At 48.1% G+C, this 23311-nt stretch overlaps 2 protein-coding genes across 17 annotated transcripts in view; one reads left to right on the forward strand and one right to left on the reverse strand.

The window, feature by feature from the left end:
• Window positions 1–6226, forward strand: part of PEX14 (peroxisomal biogenesis factor 14) — a 67722-nt gene extending 61496 nt beyond the window's left edge. The window contains exons 7-9 of the mRNA XM_074558400.1: window positions 445–542; window positions 3337–3428; window positions 4398–6226. Of these exons, the coding sequence (XP_074414501.1) occupies window positions 445–542; window positions 3337–3428; window positions 4398–4860 (653 nt within the window). The 3' untranslated portion in view covers window positions 4861–6226. The remainder of the gene's footprint in view (window positions 1–444; window positions 543–3336; window positions 3429–4397) is intronic.
• An 8020-nt stretch (window positions 6227–14246) lies between these two features.
• CASZ1 (castor zinc finger 1) overlaps window positions 14247–23311 on the reverse strand; it is a 186115-nt gene continuing 177050 nt past the window's right edge. For 15 of the 16 annotated variants that reach the window (XM_074558341.1, XM_074558335.1, XM_074558338.1 and 12 more), the window contains 4 exons: window positions 23111–23259; window positions 21581–21815; window positions 19888–20181; window positions 14247–16892 (listed from right to left, as the gene is read on the reverse strand). In XM_074558341.1, the coding sequence (XP_074414442.1) occupies window positions 15637–16892; window positions 19888–20181; window positions 21581–21815; window positions 23111–23259 (1934 nt within the window). In that variant the 3' untranslated portion in view covers window positions 14247–15636. The remainder of the gene's footprint in view (window positions 16893–19887; window positions 20182–21580; window positions 21816–23110; window positions 23260–23311) is intronic. The other variant, XM_026797335.2, reaches the window with a different exon arrangement.

Raw genomic sequence — 23311 nt, forward strand, 5'->3', positions numbered from 1 at the left:
TTGAAGGGTGAGAAGAAAAGCAGCTTTCATTTCTCATGATACCCTAAGGTCAGCCCTGAGAGCAGCCTCTTCCCAGACTGGAGTTGGCCCCAGTGTTTGCCTGCAAGAGCCCCGAGATAGATAAATGATACAAACATTGTGTAAGTTCAGGGAGATGTACAAATCATAAACCAATATAATTAAAAGGGAGAGGTTTTAGACGGATATACTGTGGGCTATAGACATCTATACAATGGAAAGATAAACTAGAAATACTGGAGGTTAGATGCAGTGCAGGTAGATTACCCGTAGTGCAAATAAATCATATGGATTAAAGTGAGCAGGCGGGCATAGATAAATTAAATATAGGAGGAATAGAGGCATCTTTGTAGCTAGACAGCAGGAAAGGCGTGGGTGAGTGTGTATATGTGGATGTATCTCAGTTTAACTCTTTTTCCCTTGCAGTGACTCAGTTACAGACAACCTTAGCAGCTGTCCAGGAGCTGCTGATCCAGCAGCAACAGAAAATCCAAGAGCTCACCCAAGAACTGGCGGCTTCTAAGGTACCAACTTCTGACTCTTCACCTTTAGGGCGTTGTCAGTTTTGGAGCATGCATGGCTTCTTTTGTGGGCACATGGAAAGCTCCTGTGGGGGTCACAACCCAGCCATCAGCTCTGTATTCACTTGAAAGACTGTATTTAAGCCACTTGTTCAGATCCAGCTAATGGCCAAACATTCTTACTATCTGGGTTCTTGTTTCAATGATTTTGGTCAGCTGAGTGTAACAGGTGGCCCCATTACAACTCTGGTAATGACACGCAGTGACCCATTCTCCTTGACTCTTGACTTGACCTTGGCAGTAAAACCATCAATTCTGACTAGTTTGTGTTGTTACATGTGTACATAAAATAACCACTTTTAACCAAAATTGATTTTCTTTCTGGCAATGAGAATTAGTGCTTTACTCCTTGGCCCAAGCACTCTATCAGACAGAAAGCGTTGATGTGTGAGGCAGGGTGAATGTGAAGCAGTCACATGGAGATGAAGTCTTCCTTTGACTCACAAACTTGGATTGTTCAGGGCCAGGATTGCTCACAGTTATCTTGTGTTCTCTGTACAGGGAGAGTTTTCTGTCACATCCTTTAGGCAGGGTTACAGCCCTTTACCTGTGGCAGGAACAGTTGTCTTCTCCCCTTAGCGGACTTTAATCTGATGCAGATCCTTTGATGGTGTGTGACTGGTGGGCCACAGCTGACTCTGTGCTGTGCACACTGTGCAGGAGGAATCCCTCAGTGGCACAGCTGTAAATGCAACCATGAAAGCCAGTTTATGGTCACAACACTCTGCTTCAATTTTCCTTGGGAACTGTGGCCTGACAGTGGCCTGGAGCCAGTCCGGAAATTGGAAAACTGTTTTCAGGTCTTAAGTGTTAAGATTAAGAACACATGTTGAGCTTTAAGAAGGAAAAAGGCCATAAGTCTTGGTGGTTTAGAGAGTCTTGAAGAAGTTTTCCTTCCCCCCTCTCTACCCCCTGCACTGAAATGGTAGCACACATTGTTATGATATCTAAACCTCATGTGTACAAAGAAAAACTTGGGCAACCCCACAAACCAAAGAATAAAAGCTGTGTTTTCTCAGCTGTAATGTAAGTTTTTATATCTGCTTTTCAAACTCCTACTGGCATGCTGTAAAAAATTAAAAAGAGGGACTTTAAGTAATTAAAAAACGTACATAAAAATTCAAGGCTTGAATTTTCTACAACTGTTTTTAAAGAGACTGGCTAAAAAGCCCCAGATGTCAGATTTTATTTCTAAATCCTAGGCATCTGGCACCATATGTGTTTTGGAAATTTGAGTCCTTTGCAGGCCAGTGAGTGGAAATCACTCCCTTGTTAATGTGCTGCTGTAGCTTTCAAGGTCTTAGAAAGCCAGAACAGTGGCTCCTGGATTCTTGCTGTCTGAGGGCTGGGAGTGTGAATCCTGAGGGAACACATCTGTGTAAAACACAGCTACTACAGCCCGAGCCTCTCCCAGCCCTTTGGGTTTGAAGCCCAGAAGTCCCTGTGAGCAGTGCTGGCTGCAGGGTTACTCTGCAGTAGCTCAAGTCTGTTTAAGAGTAAGAACAAGCAGTTCTGGCTACATCTAGTGGGAACTGCTGAGGAAAAGTTTTTAGTTGTTCCAGTTCTGGCTTCCTTTGGTGGGGAATTCATTAGAACTATCTCTGCAGTGATACTCACCAATATGTTTGTTCCTAATGGCTTTGAGCAGAAATTACTGTGGGGTGTGCCAGGCATGAGTGTTCTGTGGTCTCATGGCTACAGGAATTACTGGAGCAAAAGGATGGGTAACCATAGACCATGATCTGTGCTTAGAAAAATCCCATTTCTCAAGTTCCCAAAAGGGTTAAAAGAAAGAGTGCCAAAAGTATTGTCTGCAGCATGTTATCCTCAGTTACTTACTCTAATTTCTGCCTGATATCCTGTGGCAATTCTGATGCAATTCTGACAGCAGCTGTACCAGGCTTCCATGAGTTACTTATGCCCACAAAACTGCACTCATTGCCTTGAAATATCCAAGAGGCAGTGCCTAGTCCAGCTGCTTCTGGAGATGGGACCTGGTAACTCAAGCATAGACCTAATTCTTCTGATCAAGGAGGGAAAATGTTTGCAACTTTGAAGTATGTATTTATCAGCCCATCTCTAAATGCCAGAGTGCAGATAATGGATTCTTTCTTTCATGGTTTAGGAGAAATGAGCAAATGGTTTTAAAACAGTTGTTAATAGACAATATTCAAATCTGTTGCCTCAGCTAAGTTCAGTCACATGAAGGAGTAAAGGACCCGATTCAGTGCAACTCCCAGTGCTGTTCAGGATCCTAGTTCTAGTTCTTCTCTAGAAATCATTCAGTAGGTCAGTGCCAAATGATTTGGTTTGTCTCTCTGTGTATTGTTATGCTGGTGGAAGACCTCCAACGTTGGCCCAGCTGTGCCTGAATTCTCACAAGTGCTGGCCTGAAAAAAGCAATGTCCCCCTGAGATGCTTTAGCAATGATTGTGCATGGGAGGCAGGGCTGGAGACAAGATGAATTACTCTCCCAAACACAAAGCAAATGTTGAATTGTGTTGGCACCTTGAGACAATTATTATTTCTGGTCATCCTGGGGATCTGTTCAAGTACTTCTTAGTGTGGAAGTTGTTTTGCTCAGATCTGAGAGGTTTGAAGTGATGGAGCTTATGTGTTATCCACTGGACTGGGAATTCCCACATGGGAGCAGACGAACACCATAGGAAAAAGTGACATTGGTGAACTATCTTGCAGTTCAGATATCGATCTTTATGTCTTGCTTTTCGTGTTCTAGGCCACAACTTCCACCAACTGGATTCTGGAGTCGCAGAATATTAATGAATTGAAATCTGAGATCTACTCTTTAAAAGGACTTCTCCTGAACCGGTATGGATGCAGTGTGTGAGCAGACTGTTGTGCTGCTTTCTGGGATTCCCTCAGTCCTGGAGAGGAAAGGCATTTCCAGCAGGAACTGCCTCTGTATCCTGTTACTGCTATTTTAATAACACCATTTTGCACTCCACTATCACTTTCTGTTTGCAGGTCTCAAAATGCTTTTCAAACTGGCCTTAAATCACAGAGTCCTTAGGGTATTGATAAGATTTTTCCTTTTTGTTTGCACTTCCCCCACAGTCAGGATGCGTCTCATGTAGTTTGAGGAATTGACTGCATCTGCACCTGTATTCTGTTTTAGAAAGTCACTTCTGGGTGCAGTTCAGCTGCCTTGCTCATGGTCAGGGCATGCTGGTATCATATCCTTAAAATCCACCTGGGAAGGACTCGGGGCCAGCTTTCCAGCTGGTGCAAGCTGGTATGACTCCATTCAAGTCAGAGGAGCTGAACCAGTTTGTGGCAGCCAGGGCCTGGCCCAAACATGTAAAGTGCCTGCTGGGACTGGGAGAAAGGCTCTGGATTGCAATGAGCCAGAATGCAGCAGTGGGGTAGCACAGTGAGGTGAGAGCCAGCTGGTGAAATTCCCTGGCTCAGGCACCTGGTGTGTCTGACTTCTTCCTCCAGTGGGAGTTTTTCTGTACCAATTAATTAGTGATTGTCTTAAAAAGGGACACCCATGTCTTTTCACAGGCAACATTCCTGAGTGCTGGCTTACTTTGTGAAATTGGCCAAATCAGATCATTTTAGTGCTTCAGACTGCCCAGCTGGGATATTTTCCTCGTGTGCAGGCTCGATTGCTGAGTGCTTGTAAAGCACTTTAAGAATCTCTCTGGAGAAGTGAAGTGGCCTTGCTTTTGCTCATTTATGGCAAAGAGACTTGCAGTTTGAGTCCTGCTGAAACCCCTCAGTATTTATAACAAAAGCCCCTTTCTTTGCTTTTCTTTCCCCGCTGCCCTCCCCAAGGAGGCAGTTCCCTCCCTCCCCTTCAGCTCCCAAGATCCCGTCGTGGCAGATCCCGGTGAAGCCGAGCTCACCCTCCAACCCCGTCGTTGCCAACCACAACAGCAGCAGTGACATCTCACCCGTCAGCAACGAGTCCACCACGTCCTCCCCCGTGAAGGAGAGCCACAGCCCCGAGGGCTCCAAGGGCAGCTGCCACCTGCTCAGCCCCGAGGAGGCCACCAAGGCCATCGACGTCACCAGCCAGGTGCGCATGGAGGTGCAGGGGGAGGAGGAGAAGCGGGAAACCAAAGGGAACGACGAGGAGGAAGAGGACGATGAGGATGATGATGTTAGCCATGTGGATGAGGAGGAATGTCTGGGTGTGCAGACTGAGGACCGGCGAGGAGGGGATGGGCAGATTAACGAGCAGGTGGAAAAGCTACGGAGACCTGAGGGGGCCAGCAACGAGAACGAGATTGACTAAGGCACCCTGGCTGCTGCTGCTGCTGCTGCTGCTGCACATCTCCCCCGGCCTGCTGCACTGCCCCAGTGCCTCTCCCATTTCGTGGAGAGAACAGCTCCCATTCCCTGCAGTGATCCCCCCTTGACTGACCTCGAGCAGGGCGTGATTGCTCGCTGGACAGCACGACTGCCCTGTTTCAGCACAGGGCTTTGCAGCCTTGCAGTGGCTCCTTCTCCCTGAGCCGGGGTCACTGCAGGGCTGCAGACCGATGGCCTTACCATGCACCACACTGCAGAGTACGCCCTCTTACAGAAGCAGTTGGCCTCTTGCTGCATCCTAGAGCCCTTCTATCCAATTTCAGAAACCAGTCTGTCCTGAGCTCCTTGATTTCGCAAGCCTTTAATCCCACATAAGGCCCAACCAGTTCTCTGTTTCCCGAAATAACCCTGTTTTATTTCTCAAACTACTTGATACTCTGTTGCAAAAAAAACCAACAACCCAACCAACCAAAAAAACCCCACCAGAACATTTTAACCTCAAATTCCTCACCAGATCTCAGTCTTGGCTCTTCCAAGCTTTATGCCAAGCCTCAAATTGCTGAAACTACCTAGCATGTAAAAACACTAAATTTCTGTGGGGTCCAAAGAATGCTATTTCCACTCCTCATGCTTACATTCATCAGAGTGGCCTGTTGGTAGGGACCAAGTCCAGGTGTCATGGCCACAGTGAAATCCATGAGAACAGTTGGCTTTGTTGATGATTGCTCAACAGTAAAAGGCTTTAGAAGAAGCTGACTCCACTCATCCCAATTATTACCCTTCCTCCTCCAAAGACAGGGAGCTCACATCAGTTTTTGACATCTTCTATTTTATTTGTAGCTGCCCTAAATGAATGAATGAATGAACAAACGAATGGAGTGAAATCAGATGCTGAAGTAGTTGGTTAATTCTGAATATTTGCAATGGTTTTTAGCCTTTTTTTCTCCCTAAATGAGAAGAAAAATGATCATAAATGGTACCTCTCCAGTGACAGGCACCTGCTTCAGCAAAGCAGTCTCTCTGGCAGAGAGAACAGCTCCAGGTCTGAGGTTTAACCACTGGCCCTTCTTGCCCAGTCCAGCCTTTTTGTTTTGCCCCATTGGGCCATACACAAACCAGTGAATTTTAAACCTCTGGCAGTTTGCAGCATTGTGTTTGCAGCTGGTGAAGTGGTGGTGTCCAATGATCCTATTCACTGCATCAGAGCATCCTAGCAGAGCAATTCTTGTACCAACTGAGTCTCACTGTCCTCACCAAGCAAGTGTGCTCGTCTGTGTGATCATGTATAGATTTCAAATATAAAATATGATTGTATATAATTGTAATAAATATGAGTTACCACTATTTAACACCAGGTTATTGCTGGATTGCTGTGGCTCTTATTTTTGGGAGAAATATGCATGTAGGGTGGTCAAGGGAGGGGAAAGGGAGGGTGACAGACATCTGGTCCTTCTCAAATGTTTTCCATGGGACATTTGTGGTTGTTTTTCTGCCTGCTCTGGGCAGATGGGCAGGAGGCAGTGGTGTGAGTGTGAGGTGCAGGGGCTGGGCTGGATGTGCCCCCGGTGCAGGGCAGTTCCTCTGTGCCTCTGCCCCAGCAGGAGGCTCTGCAGGGTGGGAGTGCAGCTCCCCCTGCTCCTTCCGCCGGCAGCAGGAGGTGCTGAAGGGAGTGTGAGCTGTGCCACGGCCCCTCGGGGTTATCTGCAGGAGGGAATGCTGCGCTGGATCCCATGACTGCTCTGACCCTGCCATCCCAGCCCAGAAGCCACCGAGGGAGAGAGATGGGGTGCAGCAAGTAAATTGGAGCTACTACAGTCCCATCATTGTTCAGCAGCAGGATTTGGCTCCCTTCTGAAAAATGAGGGATTTACTTGATTCCCAAGTATTTGGGTGTCTGGTACACAGTGACATTTTCCTGCTCGGGGGAGTGAAAGGGACCTTCATATTACTGTATTTAGACCTGCTGCTGAATGTGATGATTTCTCATGCCTTAAATGGACGAATATCTTCCCCAGGAGTGAGTGAGTGTGTGTGTGTCTCTCTCTCCCTCTCAGTCTCTCTCTCCGCTGTTTAACGTTCACAAAGAACGTCACGTTTAGCTAAAACAGGGCAAATTTGAAAGTGTTTAAAAAGAAAGGCTTTTCTTAAGAGATGACACTTTTCAATTCTCCAAGCCAGGAATCCTTGTGAAGAGAAAACACAACAACACAGGGATGTGATGAAAAAGTATTGTCCTGCCTGTATACATTTTATATACATAGAAGGTTTTGAAAATAGAAAGTGCCTGGACAACAGCAGTTGGTGAAATGTGGAAAATATGTTGCTGAGGTATGTGCCTTGCAGAGTGACTTACAGGGTTTATAGTACAGGCATCCCTGTGGGTTCATTTTTTCCCCCCTTTTCCTCCATGTTGCCAGTGTTCAGTTCATTTACCTCAGGAGTAAAAGGCAGTTTTCTTTAACTGCTCTCTTCTGTCCTTTAGGTTTTCTTTCTTACCAGTTCTGTAGGTTTTCTGTATGTTGTGCCAGTTCTAAAGTTTTTCCTTTCTCCAACCTGATGAGTCCCAGAAAACCCCATCAAGGCCACAGTTGCTCAAAATATTTAACTCTGTGCCTCTGGCTGCTGATGGGGTGCTTTTGTATTTGTTGAAGAGATCCAACCAAGCAGCAGAGAATTTGTAAGAAGCCAGACCTTCTAACCTGCAGGTACAGTCATGAATCACAAGTTCTGTTGCTCTGTGTTGTGTTCCTTCTCTTTCCAGCACAGCAGCAGCTGCAGGAAGAGGATTTTGGTCCTTGTAGCCTGACTACTAATTTTTTTCTTCCTTTTTTATTAGAAACAAGCTTCTTAGCTCAGCTGCCCTGTGAAATGCTTACCCCACTGTTGGCACTGGAAGGGGCATCCTGTTAACTGAAAGATGACCAGGTAGAGAAACTCTTATCTGCAGAATGAGACAGCAGCAGCTCCCCACCACCTGGCTTACTCAAGTGCTGTTTTGCTGTGTACTCTGTTTTACACAGGAATGAGAATAACACAGCAGAGAGTTGGGTTCAGTGGGTTCCTGACATGGTTTCTGTAGGTCTTTATTAACATATAAAAAACCAGGTGAAGGGAGCTTCCTCTGGACAGTGTCAGTGCTACATCCCAGTGAATGCCTGGCACCCTGTGCTTTCTCCCAGAGGAAGCAATATCAGACTGGTACATGGAAGGTGAAACAAGGGAAATTATTTACCTAAAGGTACAGGAGAGGGCTTCCAGCTTTCTTCATTTTCCCTTTTACTGTCATATCCCCAGACTGTGCTGCTCCCCAGCCTGGATGGGCACCTTGGAGCTGTGTCCACCTGTTATTCTGGTGAAAGGGTGGCTTTCACCACTTCTCACGCTCTTAGAAAGAATATATAAAAAATGGAAATGTTCTTAGGGTGAGTTTTGGGGTATCAGGGAGAGGGAAGATGGAGATCAGGGCCTGACTTCTCCACTTGCTGTGCAGTACAAGCTGCATGCTTTTAGATTGAGGGGCTGGCATGGTCTGTCCCACATCAGGGAAAAAAACAATCCCATCCCCAAAAGGGAGCAAGCACTAACCTAATAAAGGCACCAGCTGGACGAAGGGAAAACCATCTCTTTGGAGAGAAAAAAAAACAAAACCCAACCTCCTTTCTTTAGAAAAATAATATATTTCATCCAAATAAGGTAAAAATATTTGAAATGGGGCAGAAGTGAGCACTAGGCAGCATCTGTCAGGCCCTTTCTGAAAAGGGGAAGATTATTAAAACTCAATTACAATTTATTTCTGTAAAGTCTTTCAGGCTAAAAATCTCCCCAAATGCTTTGCAAGGGCTGCTCAGGGATTACTTACAGTATGGAGCCTCCTAGAACAACACCCTGCTTTTTTTATCAAGCCCCCTCTTTTCTGCATCTGCTGAAGGAACTCATCCTTCAGGGTTTTATTTTGTTTCTTCTATGTTTGTGCAAATAATGAGAGATGTTTTATGATGCTGGCTGCAAGAACAGCCTGAAGAGGAATAGGAGAGAGACACTGTATTTTTTATTGGTTTAGGTGAAATACTTGCTTTTCTTTGGGACTGTCTCCTGTGTGAGAAGGTGATTGGCTGGGTAGGGCTGATTCAGAGGATGGAGAAGTTCAACTGCCTTGTTTGTTGCCTATTTCTCTTTCTCTGGCTGTCACTCTGCCAGGCTGCTCGCCTGTGTCTTTGCTTGGCAAGGCTGTTGTGTGCAGCATCCTGCTCGTGTCTGCCTTTCACCTCCCTCCTGTATCTCCTCATGCTCCTGCCTTTCCAACACCTCACAGGCTGCTGCCAGCTCTGTACCTCTGCTTCTGGAGCTGCCACTGAGGTTTGTGTGTGCACAGCTACAGTAACACCTGTCTAAATTAATTTCTTTAACTGATTTAGTTAAACCAGAGCAAATTCTGGGGTGGACATTCTTCCATCTCTTTGAGGAGATTTCCTTTCCTTAAGCAGTTTCCACTTTGTGAATGCACTAAGGACTGGGTGCTAAATGCTGCAGCTTTCCTGGATACATGAATTATTCCTGGACTGTTAACTGCAGATTCCATGTGAGCCTGTTTGCTTACCTGCCTGCTTTTTTGCAGTCATATCAACACTTCCATGGCAGCAGCAGCAGATTTTGGGTGTGAGATGGAGCTTGGGACTCCCTCTTGCTTCACAGACTCTTCTGTTTGCTGGAACAAGCCTGGTGCAGCCTCCAATTGGAAAATCCCACTACTGCATCTCTTTCTTGCCTTCTTTTCCCCCCAAATCTAAAACCTGCAGGCAGAACCTGCGAATCTGTGTGGGAAAATGGGGAATTGTGGGGACACCCCGGGCAGGGGGGTGTGGAGGGACATGGAGGGGCTGCAGCTGTGCCAGCCTGGGCTGGGTGGGCACAGCAGGGGCATCGGTGCCTCAGGGCACAGCTGGAGCCCTGGTGCTGCCTTGTGGGCACAGCTGGCTCCTCCCCAGGTGTGCCCTGCAGGGATGGCACCTGCCCACTGGATGAAGGCACCGCTTCCCTCCCAGGGCTGTCTGACTGCTCTGGCCACGGACCAGGGCTCTCAGCTGTGCCCAGTTCAGCTGCAGAGCTCCGGGGCTCAGGCACAGCCTGGCCCTGTCCTGGCATCCCAGGCAGGGGCTGTGGGGCTCCGGGCAGGGGCTGTGGCTGCCACGGCCCTGTGGGGAGGGAGGGAAGGGGCAGGAACAGCTCTGCCTGCCTGTCAGATAAATCTTCAGCTGTTTACTTAAATCCTCAGTGTTTCTTCATTTGTTTGTTTAAGAGTTTTCCTGCCAAAAAAGAGCAAAAGGAAGCAGGGAAGCTGCCTCTGTTGGCCACCCTTCCTCAGCTAGGATGGGCAAGAGCAGGACTGGGGCAAGGACACCCTGCCTTGCTCTGGGAAGGTGAAGGGGTCTGCTTCAGGATGGACCTTGTTCCCATCTCCTGGGCAACGCCTGACCCTTGTGAGGGCAGTGTCTGAGGGACTCAGTGAGACCTCTTCCCCCAGGGCTGGTGTGAAGGACTTGTCATCCCTTCCAGCACCTCCTTCACCTACAAATAAACCCCCAGTGCCTTTTTTCCCTCTTTGCCCTCACCCATTTGGTGGGGTTTCCATGTGACAGTGTCTGCCACAGAGGACCCAAAGGCTATTACAGGTGCAATAGCAGCAGCAACTGCCCCATTTTTGTCTTGGCATTAGAACAAGTGACCTTGCCTGCTGTCTGCTGCTTCCTGGGGCTCACCAGGGGCAGGGCAGTGGCTGCAGGGCTGTGGGTGCAGGGCTGTGGGTGCAGGACTGCACTATCACCGCCTGCAAGGGCTTGGAATGAATGCAGTACTGAGACTTTGATCTGTTCAGCTTGCAGCTTCTCCCACAGCTCAGCCATTCCTTTATGAAGTCCAGTCAGTCCCACTGAGGAAAGGCAGGTTCCAGCAAAAGCTTTCCAGCAATGGATTGTGTTGTTCCTGTCCCCTGTCCCCACCTGGAAACAAGGCCACTTAAATATTCCATGTGCTGTGGGCAGAGCTGCAGTGAGAACAAACCTCTGGGCTCCAGGGTTGGATTAGGAGCATGTTCAGATAATGACATCTGAAAACAGGATGGCTGGGAGCTGCAGCAGAGCAGCGAGGGGGCTTTGAAAGAGAGAGCAGTCTAATCCTCCCTGCTAATAAGGAGGCAGCTGCTGCCAAACGCACCAGGCTTGGCAGGCACTGCTCTGCTGCTCCAGGTCCTCTGATGGTGGCAGAGGCACAAAGCCCCAGCTGCTCCGTGGGGCTGGGCAAGAGCCACCCGGGCAGGGGAAACGAGAATTTCCACATGCAGGGGCTGCGTGGTGCCTGTGCTGCTTCGTCACTCCAACACCTCCTCAAGCAAGAAGACAACTCCATCACTTACAACTTTGGGGTTTTTTTTTTCCAGTTTTTATTGAGTGAAAATGTCAAACCTTGCATCAGTCATGCAAAAAAAAAAAAAAATCAAATAAATAAAACACATATATTAAATTTCTAATAGCACTAAATTCAAGTGGAAAAATATTCAGTTCTTAATAACGCAGGTGCTGAAGAGACCAGATTCAAGTAAATCAGAGCACACCATCCTGTTTAGGGTGTTTTTTTTCACTTTCTGCATTTTTGTCTCAAAACCTATATATATATCTATATATCTATATATATGTATATACATATAGATATATACACACACACATATATATGTGCATACATATTATTTTTATATTTATATATATACACATACATATTTATAAAACATTAAAAAGAGCATTGGTGGTTCAAGCATTTATTTTCCCCCCTCCCCCATGGAAAGAAAAAAACAACAACAAAACAAAATAAAATTACACATTTAAAATTCAAAATGAGCTAGCAATGGCTTATAGTCCTAGTGTGCAATATGGATATTACAAAAGGCTAGAATCCTCCCTCATTGTCTTTTTTTTTTAATTTTTGTTTTTTAAAGTTGTTTTTTTTTGCTACATTGGAAAATTTTTTTTAAAATTTTTTTTTCTTTATAAAATTCCTTCCACGCAGACTTTAATCCAGTTGAGTTTGTGGCTAGAATGAACAATCTAGTCAATAGCTTTTATTTAATTTTTTTGCTCTTCAGCAGTGAATGGTAGCAGAATCAGGAGGGTCCATCTCAAGGTTTATTATTGTTTGGTTTTTATCTCGTTTTGGACAAAACAGTTCCATTTCCTCTCTCCTCTTTCCTCTTCTTATAGAGCCAGTTGAATCTCCCTCTCTTTCTCTGGTCATTCTTTAGACAGTCCCATTGCCATGAGAGCTTGGAATGACAAACCACCTGCTCTGATGGGGTGTTGGGCTGTTGTTCAGAAAAGCACTTAAGCTCGGGCTTGAACCTGGGCCCACTCAGACTCTTCTGCTTAAGGGTTTTGCTGAATTAAAGCCTGAACATGGCAGAATAAAAAGCTGGGTTCAACTTTCTTTTGTTGTTGTTGCAAACAGAGACAGTGCAGGAGTCCCAGGGCCAGGGAGAGGACGGGGCCGGGCTGGCCAGGGCCACCTTCAGCAGGGACAGAGCCCTCGCTCCCTGCCAGCTCCTGGGGTGACACCAGAGGGGACAGAGCCCGGGAGAGGGCAGAGATGTCAGGGACAAGGAGGGGGCCTGGGGGGAGAAAATGGTGTGCATAGATAAACACGGGCCCTTGTGGCACACTCAGCCCCACGGGGACCCTGCCCAGCGCGGCCGAGCCACTGCACGTCCCTCACATCCATCCCTCACATCCATCCCTCACATCCACCCCTCACATCCACCCCTCACATCCACCCCTCACATCCATCCCTCACATCCATCCCTCACATCCACCCCTCACATCCATCCCTCACATCCATCCCTCACATCCATCCCTCACATCCATCCCTCGCATCCATCCCTCACATCCCGCACCTCTCTCGGCCCTTCCTCCTCACGCTGCCGTGCAGGGCTCAGCCCGGGGCTGGGCACAGGTGGGACCCCGTGTCCCAGGGCTGCCCTGGCCCCCTGTGCCCTCCAGGAGGGCTCAGCTCCCACGGTCACTGACAGAGATCCTGGTGCTTTTGGCGGTACAAAATAATCACATCTGCTTTGCAAGATGTGGCTTGTGTTAATCTAAGGATTCCTCCTGGAGCCCATCACCATACTATCTAAGTAGCTGAACACGGGGAAAATGTACAAGTACAGAACCTGCAGCAAATGCTAGTAAAGTAAAATCTTTTTTGCCCCATCCCATTTTGAGAAATTCCAGGGCATCATTCCATCACTCTGCCCCAGGAACATGAGCTTCATTCTATTCAAGAATGGGGTTGTGCTAGGAAACACACAGCTGAGGGTAGGGGATATACCAAACAAAACAAAAACAAACAAACAACAAAAAAACCCCCTATAAAAATAAAAGCCACACAAATAGCTGATAGAGGAAAAGAACTCCAAAGAATTAAATAAACTACAAACTAGTGATAATATTTCATTTGTTTTCATTTGTTTCATCTCTACAAAATTCAAGTTAGAGTTCGGAATCGTGCAGGTCCGGTCAGTGCTGGGAGTGTGAAGTCAGCCTCAAACCACAGCATTAAGGCCCCCCCTCCCCTGCCACCCCTACAAACATACACTACATTGAAAGAGAGAAAAAAAAAAAAAGGGGAAAAAAAAAAAGAAAAAAAAAAAGGAGAAAAAAAATTGCACACAATTAACCATATGTAAGGGCTATCCAGAAGGCAGGTGACACCTCCCCCTCCACCCCTTGGCATTGGTGGTTTCTCTTTTGTTCTATATATAGTAATAACCTTTACAGGAAAAATACTGTACAACTTTTTTTTTTTTCCTTTCCTTTTGAAACATTAGCTGAACATTCTGTCCCCACATTTACACAGCTGAGCTGCTTGTTTATAAATCAGACCTGATCTGCACCAGTTCCTTAGGGAAATAACCAAAAAAAAAAAAAAAAAGCAACCTAAATTTCTTGAGGCCTTTATCTGTTCAGAGAGAAAACAAATCCTGGGGATCCCTTCGAGCTGAAGTGCTCATGGAGCTGAGGAGGGGAGAGGGTGCCTGCATGGTATAAAAAAAATGCATTTTTTATTTTAAAAAAGGACAAAGCTCAGACTAATCCGGTATACTTTAAAACTGGCACCAAAATAACGATCAGAATTAATTCATACTAGTCCTTCTGGTGCCCTGGTGTGTGCAGACAAGCCCTTTGAGGCTCGGGCAAGGATTTGGGGTCAGACAGCTCCTGCGGCACCGGCCAGCGCCCGGGCCAGTCCTGTAGTGTGTGTGCCAGGCCGGGCCGGGCCAGGCCGGGCCAGGAGGGACAGCGGGCAGAGCCCCGGCTGCCGGAGGGGCTCCTGAGTGCCCGGGCCTCACCCTGCGGCAGCTGCCCAGGGCTCCAGGCGGGTCTGACACTGCCAGGGCAGCGCCGGGTGTGGGACAGCGGGGACAGCGGGGACAGCAGGGGGAGCAGGGCTCTGCTGCAGGGCACGGCTGGCACGGCTGGCACGGCTGGCACGGCTGGCAGGGCACGGTGTCCCCTCCCCAGCCCGCAGCTCAGCAGGGCACCCCCTGCCACAGTCACCTGAGATCCGTGTCTGTCACACTCCGGGGCCGGCACTGGGCTGGCAGGGCCTGTCCTGCTGCCACTGCAGTGACCAGCGCGCTCCCTGTGCTGCTCACGGGCACGGGCAGCTCGCGGCCTCCTGAGATGGGGATACTGAAGCACCACAAAAACGCCTCACCTCCGCAGAGAGGAAGCACCTAGGGGTTGGGATGAGATGGAACTGGATGGCAGAGTAACCCCAGTCCTCCAGTGAGACAGACCCTTTAAACTGCCTGCTGTGTTCTTCCCAGGTTACTTCAGCTAAATCCCTACAGCCAGAACAGCAGGGATGAGGAGAGGTGTCCTACAGAGAAAGTGTAGACTGAGAAAGTTTTACAATATAAATAGCATTCAAAATTATTATCATTAACAGTAAAAAGGATCTGGAAGAACAGAGGAGTGTCCCATTCCCACCCCTACTCATTCATTAATGCATCCTCATTTATGTGACAATAAATACCCACTCCCACCCTGGCTGTCTGATGCCATTTAATGCTGGAGAAAGAAGGGGGAAGGGTGGAGAGAGAGAGAGAGCACACTCCTCACCCCCTCCTTCCCACTGGCAAAAGCTGAGCTACTTGTCTTTGTGACACCAATTCCTTTAATTTTATATATGTGTGTGTGTGTACATTATATAGAGAGACACACACACAAATATATATTTCTAAAATTCATTACCTCTTGTTCCCACCCACCCCCCTCCAAGAAGTGGAGATTATTATTATTATCGTACAACTGAAAACATGGAAAAATAAAACCCAGAAAGAAAATTGGGGGGATAGAGCCCCACCCATAAAAAAGGGTCCCCAGATGGGCACAGGCCCCACGCACCGTGCAGGGAGCAAGGAAAGTAGTGGCTACCCTCAGGGTTCGTGTCCATATAAAGGGTATTTTTTTGCTGCATCCTGCCCCCTTGTTCCAGGATCTGTAGAATGGAGTGATGCAGCACCAGTCCTGCTGCCAACTGATCTCTTCTGGGGCCTGGGGAGGAGCAGGGGTTTCCTTCCTTCCTCTCTCTCATCTGTGGCACGGAGTTCGTTTTTCATTTGCCATCCCCATCTTTGTTCTTGCCTTATACGGGGTCCTCTTAGTAAAATCTGTGTAAGGGAAAAACCAAACCACTGCCGCTGCTGTCTCTGGGATTAAGGAGAAGCTGCTGGAGCAACGGTGGAGGCTGAGGCAGCAGCCGGGGCTGGAGCAGGGGCAGGAGCTGGGGCTGGAGTGAGGGCTGGCTCGCCCTGAGGCCTGGAAGCATCGCCATGGTCTGTGGAAGAAGCACCCTCCTCTGGCTCTCCATCTTCTTTAGCGGCCAGGCCTTCAGGGTCCGGCAGCGATTCTTCAGAATCTGTGTTCAGGTCTTCCTCCTCCTCATCCTCCTCATCGTCATCGTCGTCATCCTCCTCTTCATCATCCTCCTCCTCTTCATTCATCTCCTCCTCGTCGTCCTCCTCATCCTCTTGGGAGGAGTCGTCCTCGTCCTCCCCGTCCCCGGCGCCCGGAGCCGCCGCGCTCCTCTCGGGGGCCGCGGCCCCGGCCCTGCTGGGGGCCGGGCCCTCGCTGGGCTCTGCCTGCTTCTTGCTGAGGTCCAGCGAGTCATTGAGGCCCACGCCGGCCGCGTTCTGCAGGAAGAACAGCGAGCTGTTGTTGTCAGTGCTGAGGTTGAGCGAACTGTCCAGGTTGATGGAAGAGTTCTGGATATCGTACTCGAGAGTGGAGTGGGCCAGGCCCTCGGGGCCGGGAGAGATGGCAGGCAGCTCCCCTCGCTCCTGCTTCTCGTGTTTGCGCTTGTGAGAGTCCATCTGAGACATGCCCACCACAGTGTGCTTGCAGCCGGGGTAGGTGCAGTGGAAGTGGGAGCATTTGAGTTTGTACTTGCAGTCAGGCACCTCGCAGTCCACGCTGGAGCTGAACTGGCAGAAGCCGGCGGCGCTGATCACGTCCTGCTTGCCGTGGTGCTTGCGGTGCGCCGTCACCTTGGTGCTGTCGGTGCAGCGGAAGCCGCAGCGCAGACAGTGGAAGTGTGTGCTATTGCCAGAGAACTGACAGTCTGGGAAGTTACAGCTCAGTGAAGACTTGAAGCGTTTGAAATCATCCAATACTAGGTTGTCAACACGGTCGTGGTGCTGGGCGTGCTTGTACATGTGGGTACGGCCGCAGAACTTGTAGCCACAGTTCTCCCGTGTGCAGTGGTAGTGGGTAACCTTGAGAGAGAACTGGCAGCTCGAGTCCTTGCAGTCCTCGTAGAGGTCATAGCGCCGAAAGCCCTCCAGCATCATCCCTTCGTCCAGCATCTTGCGTGAGGACGCGGTCTTGCGGCGCTTGCCAAATGGGGACATGTCCTCAATAATCCAGAAACGCTTCTTGGCCCCCGAGGCAGTTGGCATAGTGATGGTGTTCCCTGAGGAGAGAAAGCGCAGGGCGGTGTTGCTGACAGCCAGGTCTCTGCATCTCCCAGCCGTCCTGGCAAGCTCAGTGTTTGCCAAGACACAACGCTGTGACTGTTCCCTCCCCAGCTCGGCCCTTGAGCTCCCAGCGAGCCTCAGCTCAGGACTTGGGTAGCTGATGCTGCTGGACATCACTTCCTCAGTTTTCAGCACACCCTGCCCTGTCTCTGATTGCTGCTCTGGCAAACCTGATCTTGTACACATGTTAACTGTTACTTCTGTGGTTTGCTACTTTCACAGTTTCTCTTGCTGCTTAACCTAATCTCGAGTCTCGTTTTCCTCAAATCAGAACAGGGAGGAGCTAGCTTGTTCCAGTCCAAGGACTGAGGTGTGTCACTGTAGTTCACTGGGGTGGTAAAAAGAGCTGCAGTGCTAAAAGCTCGTACGTGTGCACTCTTTTCCCCTAGCCAGGCTCTTGGAATACTCTGCAATTGCCAAGGACAGGCAGGAAGTGAAGGAAGATCCCATGCGTGATGAAAACTGCAGCGGGGGGGGTGTGGAAATTTATAGAAACAGGATGGACTTTGGCCAGGAGACTGCAACATCCCTCACTGTAATGAGCCCACATATTACAATGAGTGCACTTAGAAAGACAGATGGACAGATGTTCAATGGGGCTAATTCTCATCATCACTAGCCAGTGGACTCTGAGAGAAAATACCAGCTCTGCAACATTCCCTTGGGTCTCAAAAATTCCACTATGCCCTAGTATAAATAAAGATCCCTCATCTATCTTCCCCTTTGATTCACAGGGCCAGCACAACTGGCTAGTGCTCACGTCCCCCAGGATCACACTGACATCAAAGACACGACCTCAATCTATCTATTAACTTTTTTCTTCTCTGCTGGCTGTTTCCAGAATCAACCCACAATCTCCAGTATCAACATGCAGCACAGACAAGGTTGGAGGCAAGAATTTCTCACCAGGTGCAGAACTGTGAGTGTAATTAGAAATTATAGCTTGCAACCAACACATACTGTTTTTTTTATTTTATTTTTACTCTCTCCCTGCTGAAACTGCCATCTTTTTAAATGAAGCCCAATTTGTGACACACAGGGCAGGGGGCCTGAGAACCCAGAGCAGTTTCCATCCTGGTCTGGGGGGCTGAAGGGACAATCAATGTGTGGCATTGCTTCTTTTTGGGCAGGTGAGACCACCTGAGTGACACGGTGCAAACCGCGCTGAGGCTGCTTTCACCAGCTACCACGGAAAGAATCACTTTCTGTCACTGGAGAGTTGAAATTGGCAGGCTCAACTACAGAATCTGTGACCAATTTGCTCTCTGCTCCCCCCTAAACATCTGGCATTGAAAATCCAGTTCTCCACTTCCAGCCAACTCATGTAAGTGCAGTGGTGCCTAGACAAGTCGCTGCTGTCCAGATTAAATCTGGTTAATAAAATTACAGCCAAACCATCCTTGCAATAATTAATTAATGCTCATATTGTCTGTCTTTGGATGGGAATATGGGATAACCCATCTTAAAGAAAAGACTCTGGATGGGAAATAAATAGAATTTAAATTTTACCTGTTTAAAACTCTGTAGCTACACAGTTTTTAAAATAGTTCAAATGGATGTGCTTAAAACTTTAGTTGAAAACCAATTCTGTTTTCTCATCCAGGTAAAGTTTTGGAGTAAGGGCATAATGAAGAGAGATGACACCTTGGTGCACTCTCCTCTTTTGCCAAAGTTCAGTCCCTGCACCCTGTGAAAGATTACAAGCCTCAAAGGATGTGATCCCCACCAAATCTCAGTGGTAAATGTTTTCCATAAGGTTATTTCTTTAACCACTAATAATGTCAGCATTCACCAAACTATACCAAGGTAAAAACAAAAGACACTTAAAAATATTTGATTAGAGGAAGCACAGCACAAGGTTAAAAGTGTTTCAGGCTGCATGCAGTTCAGTTAAAAAAGCAGGCAAAGATAGAGTTTCTTGTGCATTTTGTTAATTGGCACACACTCATCTGGACAAGGCAGGGATCCCTCTCCTGCCAGGTCTCTTGAGAAAAACCTATGAACTGGAGTTGGAAACCTGTGAAGTTGGTCCTCCAGCCACACTCCCAACCTTCGGCCTTGGATTTACACATTACTGAAACCGGCAGGAAGAATGACTGGGACATTTGAAGGCTGCCAGAAGCCTCATAAGTGTGAACTTCAGGCACAAAGATGTCCTTAATTAACTAGAAAAGAGCTAGGAGTTGAGAAAAGAAGCCAAAAATGAGACACACCCTAAAAGCCATTCCCAGATGGAATGAGAATCCCCAGCCTGAGACATCTCTGATCTTAGTCACACATGGGAACCGTGGCAGCCTAAATCTGAAATCTATCTGTATTTTCTGCAGCTGATTAAAACCTTGATAAATAAGGAGTGTGAGAAACAGCTCAACCTGTCTGATGCTGTCACCATGTGACACTGCCTGTACTTCACTCCTCATCCTGGCAAGGCACCCCTGAACTTTGTGGCTTCATATGAAGTTTGCAAGATCAGCTGAAGCACAGGACCTGAATCAGACATTCACCTGTGCAGCACACTAGGGCAGGCACTGGCTTGGGTGGCCTGGAAGATCTAACCAGGAAGTCCAAGTCCCATTAATGCCACACGAGCAGAAGTTTGCTCTGTGGCCACTTTGAGGTTACCAAGACACTGAAAATGCACTCTAACTGTGGGTTTTGTTAGGTTTTTCTCATAGTTAGGAACTGGTGGCAATTGCTCTCAGTCATTCATCCAAATGCCTGTGAATGATTTGCTGTGGTTTGCTTCCCCTTGGTTATTACTGTGTCAGCAAGGAAAAGGAGCAGGCACGGACGGGCCCTGGGGTGACACTGCCCAGGCACAGAGTGACCTCTGCTGCTCTGCCCACCCAAAGGCGCAGAGCAAAACTGTGGGCAGGGTGAGAGGGGACAGAGCTGGGCACGGGACATGGAGAGAAAGCAAACAAGTGTTACCTGCTGCATCCTGCACTAAGGGAACGTCACTTTTTACTGGAGTTGGAGTGGCAACGATGGGCGAGAACCCAGCGGTGCTGGCGGCAGGCATGACAATGCCTCTGCTGGCTCCCAGCGTGGCACTGAGCAGGGAGTACGAGAGACACGAGGGAGAGAACAGGTAGGGCAGGGTGGGCAGGGGAGACCTAAGCAGGGCTTGTGAGAAAGATGGAGGCAGAGGTGGTGGTGGAGGCTGTGCTGCAGTGTGGGTGGCATCATCGGCAGCGGCAGGAGCGGTAGAAGGAACCAGGCAGCCTGGAGAATGTGGAGAGAAAAAAAAAGCAAGAAAAAAAAAAAAAAGGAAAAAAAAAGGAAAAGAAAAGAAAAAACGATAAAACAGAACCAAACAAAAAAAACCCAAAAAAACCAAGAAACAAAAGAACTGAAATGAGAACCCAAGAGCAGAAGCAATACGATGGAAATGGAAAATACATTCACAAATGTATGAAACAGAACTGCAACAGAGAAGAAACAGAAGGCGAGGAATTGACAGCACCAGGAAGAGGAGAGTTGCCTCTGCAGGAGGTAAGGTGCCTTTATGGTATGGGGGAAGAGACACAGGCTTTCAGGCAGGAATTCTGGATTCATTTGGTCATTCTGCTCCTTGCTCATCTACAGGGCTGCTGCCTGCTTCAGTTCCCAGCTGTAAGGGTGCTCTGGCACCTGGGGCAGGTGGAGCTGCTCCCTGCCTGCAGAGCAGTGGGGGCATTTCCTACACCTGGGCCACAACTGGCACAGAAGAGTGTGCCAGGAACCAGTGCCCCACAGAACCCTCTGGAGGTGCCATAATGTTGTGGGGCCGGTGCCATGACCCAGCAGTGCTCCTACAACATGAGTGCTGTGGTGGCCTTTAACTGGGGGGGGGGAAGAAAACTAGGAAAATATGTATGGAATTAAAGCAAACTGAGGCAGCCTATGCAGAATATCCCACTAAACCCTGGGAAGGTACAGCAGAGAGACCCCTGGTCATCACTCCATGATGGCAGAATTCCTACCAGGCATCTGACTCCTGGCGAGTTGAGCCTGTAATGCAGGGCAGGGGGAGATGGCTCTGCATGATCCTGGCAAACAGGGCAGCAACTTGCTTTCCAAAAGAGGGGATGAAGGGGGACTGCTCTGTGCAACTGCACAAAGCGGAACAAGAGTTCTTGGGTGAGGAAGGGAGCTCAGGGAGCTGCTTTTCGATGCTGCTTTCTGAAGATGTGATAGGTTTTATCTCCTGTGTATATCAATCTGCTGTTGTACTTCACCAGTACAATAAAGTGCCTGACTTTGCATGCTGCTTGAGGAAATACAAAGAGGTACCAGAGAAAATTCCAAGTACAGAAGGGGCCCACAGCTCTTTTTTTCTATTCTTCTTTTTCTTTTTTTTTAAAGTCAACTATTAAAATATACCCAACTCCAAGACCCAGGATAAAAACCTCTCTTAATGGGAGGAAAAAGGTATACTGCTATGTTCCTGGATGCTTGAGGTGTATATTTTGATGGACCTCTTCTCTCAGGTGCTGGAGAGAGCTGGGTTAGTGTGAGGCACTACTCAAGTTGGCACAGTGTGTATTTTAAGGTGCAACTGTCCCTTGGCCTCTTCTGATGAGTTTATCTGCCAGGAGAGCAGGCGGCTGAGGATCCATTTCACACACAGCCTCTCCCTTACCTGCTGATGTACTCTCATTGCCCACGGGAGTGCTGGAGCAGCTGCGGTCCATGTTGGAGGACTCCGAGGAGATGCCCCCAGGGCTGCAGCCAGTGTAATCCATGTACTCTTCTGTTTCAGTGTCCATCATGCTTGGGGGTCCCTGAAAGGAAGCTGGGGTTCCTGATGAGGCTGGGCTGGGTGCCATGCTGCCAACCTGGGGGAGATTTTCATTTCTTGGAGTGTGGCCAATAACCTGCAGCAGGAAAACAGGACGGGGACTTTCACACCAAAAGCAAGATACCAGGACCAAACCCATCTGTCTGCACGTTTATCTCCCTCTGCCACAGCTCGTGGGGGATGGCTGGCACGTGCTTGTGATGGAACCCGTGGCACTGGGGCAGGAGCAGGACTCCTCCTGGAGCTCAGAGCACTGAAGCTGGCACATGCACCCTGGAATGTGAATTGTGCTGCACTGGGGAGCTGGGAGTGTTAATCTTGGCACCAGCATCCTGGTGTGTGGCTTCTGATGTGTTCCCAAAGAGGAGGTGTTAATGTTGGCATTGCCCCCTCACCCTGGGGGTCCTGCTGCAGTCAGATGCTGGAACCATGCCTGAGTTCAGTGCTGAGCCCCTGAAAGATGGAGTTTAAACACAGCATTTTCTGCCCAGTGTGCACTACAATTCTTAGGGTTAGACTCAGCATGTGCTAGAAGAGTAGTGAAGACAAATTTTTTGTTAAATCTTCCTAAGTCTGATTCTTGTACCTAAACTTTTTATTAGAGACCAAAAGCTGCCACAACAGCAACACTAGTTCCTCAGCATCTGTGAACTCATTAAATCCAACAGCACTAGACTTGAACAGTTCACTTACTGGCAGTAGTTAATAACTAACAGGGACCTCTTATTCCCATGTTGTGGAATGAAAGAGGGTTCTCATCTTGCTTCTACAGATGGTCTCTTTTGATTTCCATATACCAGATGATGTTCTTAGGGTCAGATCAGCCACAGGCATTTAAATAAAGACAGCTTGTTTCATCCACCAAGTCAATGGCAGATGAAACAACTAAAGGATAAGAACAAGTGAGAGGTGGCAGGGATGCTGTCCTTTGGAAGGAAGAGGAAACTCTTCCATTCCACACCTGATCTGCCAGCTGCTCTCTGTCTCAGTAAAGCAGCAATTGCATCACTCTGCTACTTCCTGAGAGAGGAGAGGGAATGCCCCAACTAAATCCACATCAATAAGGGAAGAGAAATGTCAAGATTGGTATTTCTTCCATCCTAGGTAAATTCTTTACATGTAACAGGAAATATCTGCTTTAACCAGCACATTCAATTCCTCCATATCCTAAGCACGTTAATTTTAATAAGCCAATTGTATATATTGAAAGAGCTGGGAACGAGTGCAAGTTGTAAATATGAGTATTTTAGTGTTATCCTTCACAATATTTTTCTATAAAATTCCCAAGGAAAAACTGTTTGCACTAAGCAATGCTTTGCAATCAATGCTTATCATCTTTACTCATCTACAGCCTCAACAACAAGGCTTTACCTGAGTAGGAACACGATCAAAGTTCTTCCCCAGCATCCTCCTCATGTGCTTCCTGGCATGGGATGTCATTTGGTGCTTGAGCAGGAAGGAGAACTGGCAGCCCTCTCGGATGCAGTGGAAGTGGCTGTTCACCTGGTTGTATTTGCAGCCTGCAGACACAAAACCCACATTTATGTTGCACATGAAGGTTCTGAGAGGAAG

The sequence above is a fragment of the Zonotrichia albicollis genome, chromosome 25 (genome assembly GCF_047830755.1).
Source record: "Zonotrichia albicollis isolate bZonAlb1 chromosome 25, bZonAlb1.hap1, whole genome shotgun sequence".
Taxonomy (NCBI): domain Eukaryota; kingdom Metazoa; phylum Chordata; class Aves; order Passeriformes; family Passerellidae; genus Zonotrichia; species Zonotrichia albicollis.